Genomic DNA, 15637 nt, shown 5'->3' on the forward strand with positions numbered 1-15637 from the left:
TATCATTCTTTTAACAAAACAACAACAAAAACCACAATGAAAATTATTTGATTCCAGCAAGTTTTTGCAGGTTAGTGCAGAGAGAAATATTTAGTTATTTCGGGCTTTAAAAATTTGTACTGTTGCCTAAAACATTCAACTGCTATTTTATCATTTGTTTGCTCTCTTCACTCCTACTGAAAGTTAGGCTATCAATATTAAAAATTATTAAATAACACAGTTCACCAAGAGGAAATATATCCTACCAAAAGCAACATGAGTTAGATCCAACATGAGTTAGATCCATTTTAAGTACTTTTTTCATTTTGCACCATCTAAACCAAGGATGTAGTGATGAATATACATGTTGAAGGTGTGTCAAGCTGTATTACTAGAGCTTTGGTGTGCTTGATGGAAGAGAGGTCAGGCTAATACTGAAAGTACAATGTACATTTAAGTTGTCTACAAATTCTTCTATATTCTGTTCTTTAGGGTCTGGAATACTCTTAATGTGAGCAAACCTTTGTCACATACTGTATAAACGTCCCTGTACTTTTTTGTCCATATTTACAAATATCTTTCCTTAACAATACTTAGTTTGTTCAGTATAGGCAGAATTCTAAACAACCGATTGACTAGTGAACAAATCCCTGAGTCATACTTTTGTTGAGGTAAAGCAAGGAAAAAATTAAGGCTGCTGTCTGAATTTATGCATGTGGCTTCATATAAAAGCAAATTCTCTCACCCCTGTACCATAGACCATACACATATTTTACACAGAATAAAACTAGGGGAAAGAATTAGAGAAAATTATATATCCACTTTTAGCCAAATTATATTAGATCACATGATGTAGTACAGTGGTTTGGGTATTAGATTAGTACTTTAGGAACCCAGGGCTCAAATCCCCACTCAGACATGGAAACCCACTGGGTGAAAATCACAGTCTCTCAGCCTCAGAGAAAGGCACTAGCAAACCACCTATGAAACAAGCTTGCCAAAAAAAGCCCTTATAAAGGAGTCTCCTTAAGTCAGAATCAACTGGTAGGAACATAACAAGAAATAAAAGCATGGTATATGATTTATTTGACTGCCACAATAACTGGGCACCTTTCAGGTGGAGAGACCCAAAAGTGTCACTGTGTGCTAACACAAATTTTCATAATTCATATTCTTGAATTACTTCTGAAGAATAATTTCAGTGATACCTGTTAGTAATGAATTCCTACTTAAGTTCTCTGAAACAGATTTGCATTTGCACATATTATAACTGCACCTCTTCCTACAGTCTAATGTAGTACTGTCATTTTTAAATTCTGCATAATCTCCTAGTGTCACAGCAGATCTTGCTGGTTAAGAATTCAAACTCATATTGCTGTTTCTTGTTAATAGCTGCCAAGCCGGCTTTGACTTATGGCAACACTTGGTATTCATAATAACAAATTCCACACATTTTCTTGATTGTCCAAATATTGATTTTTAAAATGTAGAACACTGAAGTCATAGTACCAATTATACAAACCTAGCCCAGTTGACACAGTATGCACATACCTTCGCAGTGTGAGCTAAATTCACCAATAGTCTTACCCAAAGTAGATCCACTGAAATGGGACTTAGGTAAGTCATGATTAAGATCTCCAATTCATTTCAATAAGCCTACTTCCAGTAGAATTAGCAATACTTTCAGACCAGTGTAGGAATCATGTGGCCATCCAGATACTGGTTAGGGCTGTAAGCTTGCAGTGAAATGATACTGGAAGACACTGGATTTCCATCCTGATAAATCCCCTAGATTGCAGCCTATGGGTTCCATCCAATATCATATAAGCCAACTTTCACTCGCAGAATGACTTCCAATCTTCCCTCTCAAGTTCGCTCTGAAGAATTGCTTTCTGAAGCAGATTTGGGAGAGCATGTGATAGGAGTTGGCTGCCAGAGGTGAAGAGGAGTCTGTTCTACCAATATATTAGTTTCACTGGCAGATGAACAGAGGCTGGACCAAACTTGGTTAGCAGAACTTTCTTCAGAGCAGAAGTTTCTGACATTTTAGATAAACATTTAAAATTTTGATATTTCTCATTAGAAAAGGATACTGCTTTACATTTGCTATAAATGAACGTTTGTGAACTGGAACCTATATTTTAATACCAAATGGAGGATGCTTGGTAGAAAAGGTAATTGTTTCCATACACTTTACATTTTTGAAGTGTTATTCAGAAAAACCACCAACATCTGTTTGCTATAGCAGATTCCACATTATAAGCATTACATCAAGCCTAGAAAAACACTTTTGATTGCCTTGACACTTTTATTCAGAGTATTTGTAGCACTGGTACTTTGAAAAGTCAAACAATGATGATAGTAGGGGCAGCATCAGGTTTTTTAAAATAACAATATAACTTTAAACCAACAGTTGTTAATAAAAGTAACCTTGATGCCAAAGTGAGAGATATAATTTTTAAAATGCAAATAATAACAGGAATGAACTGAATGTAGACAGAACACTTCTATGGCTACAGATGTTTTACCAGGTAATTTTTGTAATGGCTTATAATGGCAGTTGTGAAGCATAGAGAGCAACATTTTCTATCCGTGGGCTTAGAGTTTCAGTTATTTCTCCTGATGGAGCCAGAGGTGAGGGGGAATCCATTCTGTCAGTGGTGGGTTTTTTTAACCTTTCTAAATATTATTCTATATTCATTAATGACATAGCTCAATAACATAACAATTAGTCATTTTATTTGGAAGCAATTAAGAAAATGTAAAAGAATTGAGTGAATATTTAAAATGCAGTGGGAATGTAAAAAGTATCCAGTAAAATGGTACAATTCACTTCTAATAGATGATTGCAACTTACTTCGAATCTGTTTTTTTATTTCCTTGGCTGGGTCCAACCAATTCTGAAAAGAAGTATTTTAAATACTGGAATCAAATTTACAAACATTGCACTTCAAACATATTAAATGACAAGTGATACAAATATAATACAGTGACCCAGCTGAACCCAAACACTTTCATGCCACATGAATGTAAATGGGAAGGAGAGAAACATAAGCTTTAACATTCTGTTTGAAAACAAGGGAACCCAATGTGCTTAACTCCATCTAATTCCCAATCATGTGCATTCATTTTAGAATCTAAGTGAACACTGATAGCTGATTTCCTAGCAAAGAGTATGTGCTAATTACTGGGAAGTTTCCAGTATAATTTTCACCTCAAAAGCAACCTTACCAGGAGACTGCAGGCAAGCCTGTATCTTTCCAGCTTCCGCTTTCCCATTTTTGAAGGTAATACTGAAGATGGGCATTATGTACAATTAAAATAACCTAGAATTATTATGACTGGTGTAGAGAAAGACATTTTATGCAGCACACAGGTCCCAAATGGCTCATAATATGAATTATCAATCTTTGAAAACTTTTCCATACTAAAGATTGATCTCTGACATGGAGGGGCAAGAGTATTCCTCTCTAGAAGACAAAATCAGCCTTGCTGTGTAAACAGATGTGTGTTACTGTTAGCTCTTCGTATCCACAGGAATTCCGTTCTAGACCCCTCCCCCCCCCCACCGGTGTGGATAGCAAAATCAGTGGCACCTCAAGTCCCATTGTTTCTAATGGCAGTGTGGCTGTGTCATGTGCCACTATTTGGGAAGAATGGGGAGGTGCAATCTGTGGGTGCTCCAATTCACAGATGGCAAGCCAGTGGAAGAAGAGAGCCAACTGTACTGCTGAGTATAAATTTCAGGTTCATAAACAAATCTAAGAACACGTTTATTTTTTAAATGTTGTGTCTGCTTGTGAGGACTATAATATGGAGGCTGTTGCTGGGAAGAGATACTGCTAACTGTAAGAATTATAGGAGTATTTTTGTTAGCTCTCATTGTTTGCCTCTCTTTTATTTCCCACTATCTACAATATTCTATTCAACTAATTTCATAGCACAGAGTTTTCCTCCTTTACAGAAGTGCATGTTCTTTTAAAAACTAAGATCACATACATTGGCTTCAGGGGAACAACAGGCATCTGTTCATGTATTTTAAACTCCTTATTTGCTTGCACTCTTTCATAAAGTTAATGTATATTCATAGACTTCTGTTGGCATTAGAACCAACATAAAGGCATTGTCACAGTAATAAAAGTTTTGGGAAGTATCTTGTGTAGATAACAAATCAGCTTGTATGCCACAGCATTAACATTTAATTACAAAAAAAAAGGAGGCAAAGGCAAACCGCCTCTGAACAAATCTTGTTAGGAAAGCTCTGTGATAGGTTCCCCTTAGCATAGGCATAAGTCAGAAATGACATGAAGGCACACAAGAACCAGGGGGGGGGGGAAACAGCTATACGGATGGTTATAATTTATTTTTAAATCCATGTGGACTGGTATAAATCAGAAAGAACGGGAATACATCAGGCAATGTAGAAATGGTTTTGTGAAGCAATAACATGTTTTACAGTGTAAACATTTTCAAAATTAGATATAATCATACCTTGGAAGAGGCATTTTGAATTGCTATCAAGTAACCAGTTTCAAGGCCTGATCCTCATAGCACAGTCTTGGTCTCATTTATTTAGGTTGCTGTGCTTAGGCTTGATATAATTCCCTTCTGTTATATCATTATTTCATGAATTTCCTATATTATTGACTAATCTTACCTTTTGGTTTTCCATGTCTCTGTATGTTAGCCCAAAGTAGTCTTTTTCCAAGAGGTTTAAATGTTCACACACTTTGTCAAACAGCACCTGGCCTTTTGAGCGTTTCTACAGGGGAAAAAATAGAGAGGAAAAGGAAATACTGTAAAGTGTCAAATTTACAAAATTCAAGACTGTTCTGAGAATTAGGTAATTCAGTGAATATTACCTTAATTTCTCTGGCAGTGTTCCAGATAAGCTCCAGTTAAACTGGTTTTCTAAAGACTGAACAAGTTTAACTAAAGGAGGATTGGATAAAAAAGAGTAAGTCACGCCTTGGTCAGAAAATCTTAAAAGTGGTTTGCAGAGAGGAGAAAACTGGCTAATTTAAGCTCACCTGGCAAGATATATCCATGTTTTGCTTTCATGCAGGTGAAAAACTCCTAAAACTCTTGAAATGTTTTCAGCATACTTGAAAATGAGATCTTACAAATTTTGACCACAAATGTAAGGTGGTGTGAGGGGAACCATAACAGACCATAACCTTGTGCAAACTTGTTGAACCAGAGGTAGTGGAGGTGCTATGAGTCACTGCCAAATTTGTTTAGACTAGTGGATTGCTGCTGCTCTCTGCAGTCTGATTCTGTCTGTGTTTACTGTGATCCCACTGTGTCTAATAGTGTTTACACCTAAGTAGCTGTGCACTGGACTGCAAACTTAAAACTTTTGTCAGGGCTAATATCTAATACAGTTAGATCATACAAACGGTGCACATTCCATTTTCCATATAAATCTCTCTGATCTCTACACAATGCTCTTTAAATGCATTTCCATTAATACAATACTGACTCTAGCCCAAAGTTTTTGAGGTAGAAAATAGAGAAAAAGCAAAGATGAAGATTTCATTATACCCCTTACTTAAAGTTATTTATTTGATTTAAATTAGATTAGTCGTAAGGCAGATTCTAACATGTTTAAAAATCAACAATCAGTAAAAAATAATATATAATACATCACTCTAGGGTCACCATAAGTCAGAAATGACTTGAAGGCACACAACAACAACAACAACAAGGGGAGAACAGTATACTTTGCAAATGAAGCCAGTTCTGAATACTTGAAACACTGTTCCTCTAAGTTGTAGGGAGTCTCTTTAAATAAATAATAATAATAAAAATTTTATTTATATACCGCCTTTCCTGAGATCAAGGCGGTTAACAACATTTCACATTGACAATAGTTAAAACCATCAAACATCATTAAAAACATCTTAAAATATAAAACATAGCAATAAACCAACTCAACAGTGCTGTCGAGAGGGGAGGAGGGGGTATTTCAGGGAACAGAAGTCAGGGGTATGCCTGCTTAAAAAGGTGTGTTTTTAACCCCTTCTTAAATTGGTCTAATGAGGTGGCTGAGCGGAGCTTGTCGGGAAACGAGTTCCAGAGCTTGGGGGCCAAGGTAGAAAAGGCCCTCTGGGTGGTGGTAGACAATCTAGCCTCTGGAACCCTCAACAATTGCTTCCCGACCGACCTGAGTGTGCGAGGCGGATTATATGGGGAAAGGCGGTCCTCCAAGTACCCTGGGCCCAAGCCATGTAGGGCTTTATAGGTAATAACCAACACCTTGTATTGCGCCCGGAAGCGAATAGGCAGCCAATGAAGGTCTTTAAGGACCGGTGTTATATGACTGGCCCTGGATGTACCAGTGACCAGTCTTGCCGCCATATTCTGCACCAATTGCAGCTTCCAGGTATGGTACAAGGGTTGCCCCATGTAGAGCGCATTGCAGAAATCCAACCGAGAGGTTACCAGAAAGTGTACTACTGTTTCAAGGTCCCCCCCGGCCCAGGTAGGGACGCAGCTGGCGTATCATCCGAAGCTGATGACAGGTGCTCCTGACCGTCGCGTCCACTTGAGATGTAAGGTGGAGCGACGAGTCAAGGAGCACCCCCAGACTGCACGCAGAGTCCTTCATGGGAAGCGTGATCCCGTTCAGGACAGGTGGAACCACCGCCATCCCTGGGCCAGGAGAACCTATCACGAGTACTTCCGTTTTCTCTGGATTCAGGCTGAGTCTGTTTTCCCTCATCCAGCCCATTACCGACTCCAGACAGGCAACGAGAGGAGAGATGCCATCCTTGGTCACTGAATCAGTCGGAGACATAGAGAAGACTATTTGGGTGTCATCAGCATACTGATAACCCCGCACCCCATGCCTCCGGATGCTCTCTCCCAGCGGTTTCATGTAAATGTTAAAGAGCATGGGGGACAGAATGGCTCCTTGAGGGACCCCATATGTAAGGGCCCTCTTGTCGGAGCACACGTCCCCCAGCTGCACCATCTGGAACCTCCCAGAGAGATAGGATCGGAACCACTGGAGCGCAGTGCCTCTGATTCCCAGCTCCACTAGGCACTCCAGAAGGATACCATGGTCAATGGTATCGAAAGCCGCTGAGATGTCTAAGAGCACTAACAGGGACACGCTACCCCTGTCCATGCCCAGACGGAGATCATCGACCAGGGAGACCATAGCAGTCTCAACCCCGTATCCTGCCCGAAAGCCGGTTTGAAATGGGTCTAGATAATCCGTTTCATCCAAGATCGATTGAAGTTGGATTGCAACCGCCCTCTCAATCACCTTCCCCAAAAATGGCAATAGCGATACTGGCCGATAATTATAAAGGTTATAGACACTTTAAGATCCTGAAACAATGAACCTCAGTTCAATTAAAACTGGTTTGTCTCTTTCTGATAAAGGGCCAGCTCTGTTGCTAGCTGTCCCTAGTGTCAGAGGGAACTGGGGGAAGGCAATTTCCCAATGACAGGAAATGATTAACTGCAGTGACAGCAAGGAACAGGGGAGAGGGGAGGGCTGACTTTCCCCACTCAGCCTAAGAGGCAAGCTTTCTGCCTCCACTCCAGAGAATTAATACTAACAGACAAATGCAACAGCTTACAGTCATCAAAATAAACCAGTGCTATAACCCAAACTAAATAATTACTGTACTTTCTTTAAAAGAAGAGATTAATGGGGGAGGGGGCAGCACACCATCCCCTTTCTCTTGCTTGCTCTTCCTCTTTTTGCAGCAAAAGAGTGAAGATATCTAGCTGCCAGCTAGCACCATTGTTAGCTCAATTTCATTGTGTGTGTGTGTGTGTGTGTGTGTGTGTGTGTGTTGAGATCACTGTTGCTGTTGGGGAAATGTCTGTGCCTACGTGTGAAGTATTTCCTTTTAACATAAGAGGAAGTTTTTCAGAAAAAGGTAGGAAATGAATTCAGAGAATTTTACCTTTTTTTCCCTACCCCAAAGAAAATTAATCTGTTTATTAAGAAAAGCACCAAGTTGAGGAGAGTCAAGTGTGATAAGAAAAGGCTCTTCTCTTTAGGAAACATTCTCTATTCTCCCTCTCCTGCTCCTCCTTTGTTCTTCTTCTGACTTTAGACTCAATGGGACTAGACTCTGGGTAGTTCGAATAAGATGTATGAAAACTCAATAATCCAAGTTAGATGTCATAGCAATTATTTACTATTCTCTAGTATAGGCCTAGCAGCATTATTGTGATGACTCTCACCAAGAAGGGCTTTCAAGAAGTTGACTGCAGCACCAGTTAAATTCCACAGTCCACACACACACATTTCCTTCCAACCCAACTCTACTTTTCCCTCTTTTCATCACCCACCACCACTTTCTGGTACAATAAGGTTCAAACATCATGAGGGGTATCAAGATGTTGAAACAATATTCCTTTAAACTGTTGTGAAAATATTATGATTGATAGGATGCATCAATTACTGCCAGACTGCCAAGAAACGCTGAGTGAGAGCATGTGGCATGAGGCAAAAACTTACTACAGGGGTTGTATCATACTGAATAGCTCCAGGTGATGACTCTTAGCCATCTCAGTATATGAGTGCACGGAGAGTCAGGGCACCTGTAGTACATTAAGCTACTTCTGAGAGCATTGTCCTCAGATAGTGCTGAATGCTGGCATCTCAAGTGGGCCAGAGAGTTTTGTTTTTGTTACTGCAAATCTAGACAGAGAGAAGAGAGCCATCATAAGAGTGGCAGTTGCTTCCATTACGAGTGTGATTTTTCTCAGATGTATGGCTTCATGAATAGAGACTGCAGTCAAGAACAAAGAATGGAGGCTGCAATCAAGAAATCAGAAGATGATTAGGATTGGGAAAGGCGCTTATGAAAGAACTAGACAAAACCCTACAGTGTAAAGATATACAGATAAACACCCAAGTTATAATAGTCCAAGCCATTGTATTCCCCATTACCATGTATGGATGTGACAGGTGGACAGTGAAGAAGGCAGATAGGAAGAAAATTAATTTATGTGTTATGTGGTGGTGGAGAAGAGTACTGAGGATACATACAATGGACAACTAAAAAGACAAACCAGAGCAGATCAAGCCTGAACTCTCTCTGGAAGCCAAGATGTCTAAACTGAGGCTGTCATACTTCAGCCAGATCATGAAAAGAAATGACTCATTAGAAAAGACAATGGTGCTGGGGTTGTTAGAGGGCAGCAGAAAAAGAGGAAGACTGTATGCCAGTTAGATAGACTTGATCAGGGAAACCACAGGCCTGTGAGAAGTGGAGGATGGGGTGCTTGGAGTCGTCTCGTTCACAGGATCACCATTAGTCCAGGTTGACTCAAAGGCAGCTAACAATAACAAAAACTGATTGAGTCCAATGGGATTTACTCTCCAACAATCATCTTAAATTAGACCCTTTGGCCGGCTGCTGTAATGGTAGGACATTTCTGAACTGTTTTGTTTTAGCAAACAGAAGCACATCTTTAATTGTTAAGTGGAGACACCTAAAGAAGTAACAAACAGTACAAAATAGGAATAGGGATACATATTCAAAGCAGTAAAAATAATAAGTATTTGTGAACATTATCATTCTCAATCTAAATTGTACTGCAGCAAAATTATGCTAAGTAGATTAATTCCATTCTGCTAACTCCCCCAAAGGCCAAATATTTAGTCTCAAATTCCTTAGGTTCTTCAGAAAACAAGTAATCAAGAAGCCATTTAGAATGATGGAAATGGGCAGTGCATTAAAAGAGCAATATTATGTTAAGTATCAGGTTATTTAGCAGAAGGGCAATCTATTTTATATCTTCCCATTCAGAAACCTGAGAAAACAGGAACACAACTATTTAATGACTTTTTTGTTCAGCTTTTTATCTATTTTATTTTGTTTATTGTGTATTTGTACACAGCCCCTGAAGTACCCTACGGAAAGTTTCCAGTGTTATTATTTGATTGCTGGAACTGCTTCCATCAGTGAAATCAGAATAAAGGACATGTTCTTCTGCTCAAAACCTGTTCTGAAGGGCTAAAAAAAATCTGCCAGAGCACCTTTTGGGCATCTTGGAAGGTTGATGAGAAAGGGGAATGAAATCCTTTTCCTGCTATTCTAGTGGAATTCATTAGCATGGGAATGGATTTAAGCCATTGAGAAGACGAGGCATCCAAAAATGTTCTGTCTCTAAATAAACAGATGCTAGTTTTACACAGTATAGCAATCACTTCCTTTGCTTTCCATTTTAGTATTGGTCAAGAAAAACGAATATACAGTATATCAATAAAATATCTGGACTCAGAATTAAGGTTCAATGGTCCAGTTTGCATCCATTTGCATTTCTATAATATTTTGACATTTAAAAGCCAAGCAAGGTCAAACTTGAAGATGTTTTAAACTGGCATGTTCATGACTTTGCACAGCTGTCTGCTCTGATAAACAACAATGAACAACTGCAGGTTAAGGTGTTTCACTGGAAGACTGCAAGAGATAGGTGCTTAACACATAGCTCTATTTAAAAAATATTCATTAATAATTAGTGTACAATGCGTAACTGAAAAACCAATTATCAAGAACTCACTGTATTAGAAACAGTTGAAGGGAAGGGAATACACTAAAATAGTACTAAATTAAAAGCAAACTCTGCAGAAAAAGTGTGTTCTTTTTAGAAATACTGTGGATTTGTTTTACTGACAGCCCCCCCTCCACACTTTTTCACAATCTGTTTCCAGATAAACATTATCTTGTGCAAAATTGCTGTTTTTGTGCAAAACCCAGTCATTTTGCACAAAAGACATATCTACCGAGAAGCATATTACATTAAAAACATGGTTTTGGAGCCAAAAATGCACATACATTTCTGCAAAGAGAAATTGCTTTATTTCAATGAGAATGTGTGAATGCCAGGCAAGAACTGTAAACTATCCAGTCACAAAACATGCTTACTACAAGATATGTGAGGAAAATCATGTGATATCTTAAACAGACATCTTTCAATAATTGGTGCTACATCTACTATGTCATATGACTCTGAAGATAGTGTTGTTAGTCCTCAGGTCAGTTCAGGGAATTTACATCAATAAATATATTGAAATAAATTGCATCAGTTCTAGAATTTGTAGTTTATTTTCAGAGCAGATCTACTGTCCATGATAAATCAGGAGCAGAAAAATACACAGTGTTCTACACAAATGGTGCCAAAACGAAGCTCTCTTTCTTCTCATGCCAATTTATATTCTGACTGGCTCAAAATTAAGTTTTGTGTGCCATGATCCTTGCCTGCTTACTTTCAGAAATACATAATTCTAATTTTGCTATTGTATTTATGCCAGTCTACCTTTACTGGCATAGTGATATGCTATTACCTTTTCATTAAAATCAGTGAAAATAGAAATGTACACACAAAGATCTTTATCAAGCATTAAAACACTTAAAAATATAGCCTATAAACCTGAAAACATAATTTCACCTATTCTGTACATAGTATTATTCATGTAGGAGAGGCCTGGATGTTGAGCAGGATGTCAGGAACACTTTGTCTGTAGTACAGTAACAGCACATGTCCAGCCCTTCCAGCTGAATGATTTTAGTGTTCATAGTAGGTCGGCCTCTGAAATCTTGACTTCTCAGGCAATGAAAGCAGTGTAACTGCAAACACTCATCCTGCACAACACGAGGCATTTCAAAACTCCATGCCAGTCTGAGTTTGTAAGCAGAGCAAATAATGTCAGCTTTTTATAGATATTTTCCACATGACCATTCATAGCATCAGTAATATTAATACCTCCTTTTGGAATCAATAAGAAAGTATCCCATCCATATCATCCTACTCCAAGAGCAGTAACTTTGTTCTTTCCTTTGGCTGGCATCAAAAGTCAAGATTTCTATTAACACTCCTACATACGGTTGCAGATGAAAATCATCAGATTTAAGGGCACAAAATAATTATGTGAAAAAAAGGGCATGTAGACACTGAGTATATGCAATACAAATACAGATTTCTGTTATGGTCCTCATAATAATTGTACCCACAGTGTACATCACTACTGCCTGTGCACATGATCACTGTAGAACATAAAAATAAGCATCCTGTATATTTGAAAAACAGATTAGGAAATGTGGTTGGAGAGCCAAGATGGCAAAATAAAAGCTTTGGATCTTTTCTTTAAAGAAGCCACCTTTCAACTGCCTGTTGGTTTGAATCACTATTGAATTCTGTCAGGCAGAAGGAAGAAGTAATGTCAGTCTTCACTAGAAGTTACTGTATAAGGCAAACTATATCCAACAGTGGCATGCCACATTTCCATTACTACAAACTTTGCCTCACTTATAAAGGTAGATGGCATCAGTTTTTTTAGTATCCCTAGGGCAAGATGTAACCTGAGAAAAACATGTGCATTTACAGATGTTCACAGCCATACAGTTGTGCAAAAAGGCCATAAAGCACAGTTCACTGATTTTCCACTGATTATTCTCTTTATGTGATAAGTTATTTTTTTACTGTTAACAGTTTCCTAAAGGTAACATAGTTCCGGACAAGAAAAATAACATTTAACCGGGGCTAACATTCAGAATAAAGAGCATTAAAAGAAAAGGCATGTTCTGTTTTACACTACTCTTCATAATATCTAACTTTGGGCCTGAACAGACAAGCCAAAATAAAGCTGCTTTGGGTCACTTTGGAGGTGTGCTGTTTAAATGTTGTATGCATCCTAAGAGGCCAGAAGCCATGCCAAAGTCATGCCCCAGTCCTAAGGACTAGAGTGAAACTTTGGCACAGCGTCTTGCCTCTTAAGATGCGTGTGTCATTTAAACAGCATATCACCAAAGTGACCCGAAGCAGCTTTATTTTGACCTGTCTGATCGGGCCCATAATTCAAATAATGCAACTCTTAAAGTAGATTAAAATGTGAAGTAAAACAGATTAAAAATGTCCAGGCTTAGGGCCAGGCTGTTCAAAACCCTGTATCTCCCTATACAAGTCTATGTGAGTTTTAAGATTTTGGTGGGGAAGGCTTTCTCTCAGTCCCACCACCTTAAATACTGTTGGTGAGGACCTGGGAGTGGGCCTTCTTGGTGGCTGCTCCCAAGCTATGGAACTCTCTGCCATGGGAGGCTTGGTTAATCACTTCCCTACTTTCCTTCCACCAGCAGGCTAAGACTTTCCTATTTCAATACACCAGTTTTTAATCTAGTTTGAATAGTACAATGGGTGGGTTTTAATGTGTTTGTAACTGTTTTAAACTAATATTTTATTTAAGAAGATTATATTTAATGCTTTTAATTTTTTGTATTCGATTATTTTTAGCTGTATTGTTTTAAGGTACAGTGCACCCGTGTCATACATGAATGCACTATACGTGGCTTTCAGCATTTGTTGAAAGCGTGCAGGGGCACAAGGGGTGGCACATCCATGCACGGCACGGCCTGTGCCACATGCACAAGCCCCATTACTTTCAATGAGGCTCGACCATATGCGGGGGGTTTTTTTTTGTTTTTTTTTAAAGGGCGCACTCTTTGGGTCTCATATGAAAGGAAAGAAGGATATTAATCAATTAGTAATTTGTAAGTTTTTAATTGTTCTGTGTTTTTAGACTGTAAGGTGCTTTGAATCCCAATTTTGGGGGGGAAGCAGGGTACTAATAAATATTATGATTATGATTATTAAAATGTGTAAAAAGATTAGGATTTGTGATCATTCAAAATTTTACAGTAAAAATAGCAGGCTTTCTGTATTGTTTAAGTTGACAGGATATTGAAATATCAATGATTCAAATAATACAGCAACAAACCAATGCAAAAAGTTGTGTTCAGATTTACATATAGCAGCCACCCTTTTGAACATTAAGCAGCAAGAAAAAGAGCTAGTGGTGCATCATATCTTGTAGCTGTTTCTACACTCAGGGCTACCTGAAGTTCTCTTGAACATTCTTAGCCCAAGAAACACAATTCTAAGGTAGTCCTTTGATACTTTTATCATCGCTTCATACAGGAACATGGATTCTTCTTTCTGTGTTTCAAGCCTTATTAATGGAACATGTATACAGGATTGGCAATTGCTAGGAGCTGAGGATCAGAAGATCCTATGAGAATCCAAATGTCAAAGGCTGGAGGGCTATGCTCTCCCACCATATTTCCTTCCCAAATTTCTTTTGGTAAGTGCAAAGCAATTTTTCTACATTTTTAGCTCTCCAAACCATTTTAGATTAACTGATGCTGGACGTGTGGACCAAAAGGCCCATGTTCCCCAGCGTTAAGCAGACCAGATGTCGATCTGGCTGTCCTGACCCAACCTCAACCCAAACAGCCCTTAAAGTATTTTAAAAAGAAAACTGGCTGTTTGCCAGTTTGCCACACAGCCACATGCCCCCTTACCTACCATCACTGCCACATTCCCTGTGAAGGTCCCAGTCTCAGCCTGTGATATTGGAAGAGGTCACCTGGCCACATGAGTGAAACTAGACATCCCATTTGTATCTTTACAGGCTGCAACGGGGGCCTTCACAGGGAAAATAGTAAACGATGTAAATCTTCTGTGAAGATGCTGCCGAAACATCAGGAATACTCTTATAGAACATGGTTACATAGCCCGAAAAACCCACAAAAAACCTCATACAACGGATTAAAAAGTACAGTATTTTCAATATCCAATTACGGAACTCCTAATTTTTATTTATTTTTTTCAGTTTAATTTTATACAGCGGGACACTGATATCCACTAAGTTTTGGTTCCAGCCACCCTCATTGATACCAAAATCCATATATGCTCAAGTTCTGTTATTTACAGTGGAATAGTAAAATGTTGTCCCTTATATAAAATGGCAAAATTAAGATGTATCTTTTGGATTAAAAAAAATCAAATTCTGAATAGTTGAATCCATGGATACAGAATCTGTGGACACAGAAGGCTGACTGTACAATGAATAGTATAAGTGGCAAATACTATTGCTAACAATTTCTCCAGCATTACAACTGCATATATCATTAAATGTCAGCATCCAGTTGGCTTTCAATTTCCAGATAATACATTACATTGTTTCTATGTCACAGTGACAAGTATATATCAAGTGTCACTGATGTTGTATAATATGGCACATTTTCTACAGAGGCCAACCTTTTTCCTCCTAAATACTTGTTGATTGTAAAAAGCCAGCACTAATCCAAAAAAATAAAAATAAAACAGCAACAACCCAGCAACCAAAGGATTGCTAAATCCTGATAAGAAGATTGGTGACCTAGTCCTCATTCTGGAATCAGACCAAATTAGGGCCTTTGCTCAAGACTTCAGCAGCAGCAATCTCATCAGTGTATTGCATGCATTCAAACTATAGTGTTTACAAGAGAGTTTCTTCAATGTTATGAAATTATAGGAGATATATTAATTTAGAAAATATCAGAGGATTAAGATCTATTGAAGCAGACCTGAATGGAGACCATCAGCTCTACAAAAGGTGAGCGATGGAGGAAGATGTTTACATCTGTAATTTTAGCAGTAAGGCTGGTCATTTTAAAATATTTTTGCAAACCAAAGTTTCTTGGCTTAAATCTAATTTGGTGTGAGCAGGGTTTTTTTGCCTTTCTGCTTGCAGCCTTCTCCAGAACTTAAAACCTGATCTGGAAAGTTTCCTCACCTCTCAGGGAACAGTTTTTGAAGAGGTAGAGGAAGGGCTAGGGGTTTACCCCTTCCATTTGCTGTGGTGAAA

The 15637-nt window shown here is 38.5% G+C and overlaps 1 protein-coding gene across 19 annotated transcripts in view; it reads right to left on the reverse strand.

Moving 5' to 3' along the window:
- The window catches only part of LOC121917300 (band 4.1-like protein 3), a 196673-nt gene that overhangs the window by 45816 nt on the left and 135220 nt on the right, over positions 1-15637 (reverse strand). For all 19 annotated transcript variants that reach the window (XM_042443128.1, XM_042443127.1, XM_042443138.1 and 16 more), the window contains 2 exons: positions 4637-4741; positions 2837-2879 (listed from right to left, as the gene is read on the reverse strand). In XM_042443128.1, the coding sequence (XP_042299062.1) occupies positions 2837-2879; positions 4637-4741 (148 nt within the window). The remainder of the gene's footprint in view (positions 1-2836; positions 2880-4636; positions 4742-15637) is intronic.

Source organism: Sceloporus undulatus, unplaced genomic scaffold, assembly GCF_019175285.1.
Source record: "Sceloporus undulatus isolate JIND9_A2432 ecotype Alabama unplaced genomic scaffold, SceUnd_v1.1 scaffold_14, whole genome shotgun sequence".
Lineage (NCBI taxonomy): Eukaryota > Metazoa > Chordata > Lepidosauria > Squamata > Phrynosomatidae > Sceloporus > Sceloporus undulatus.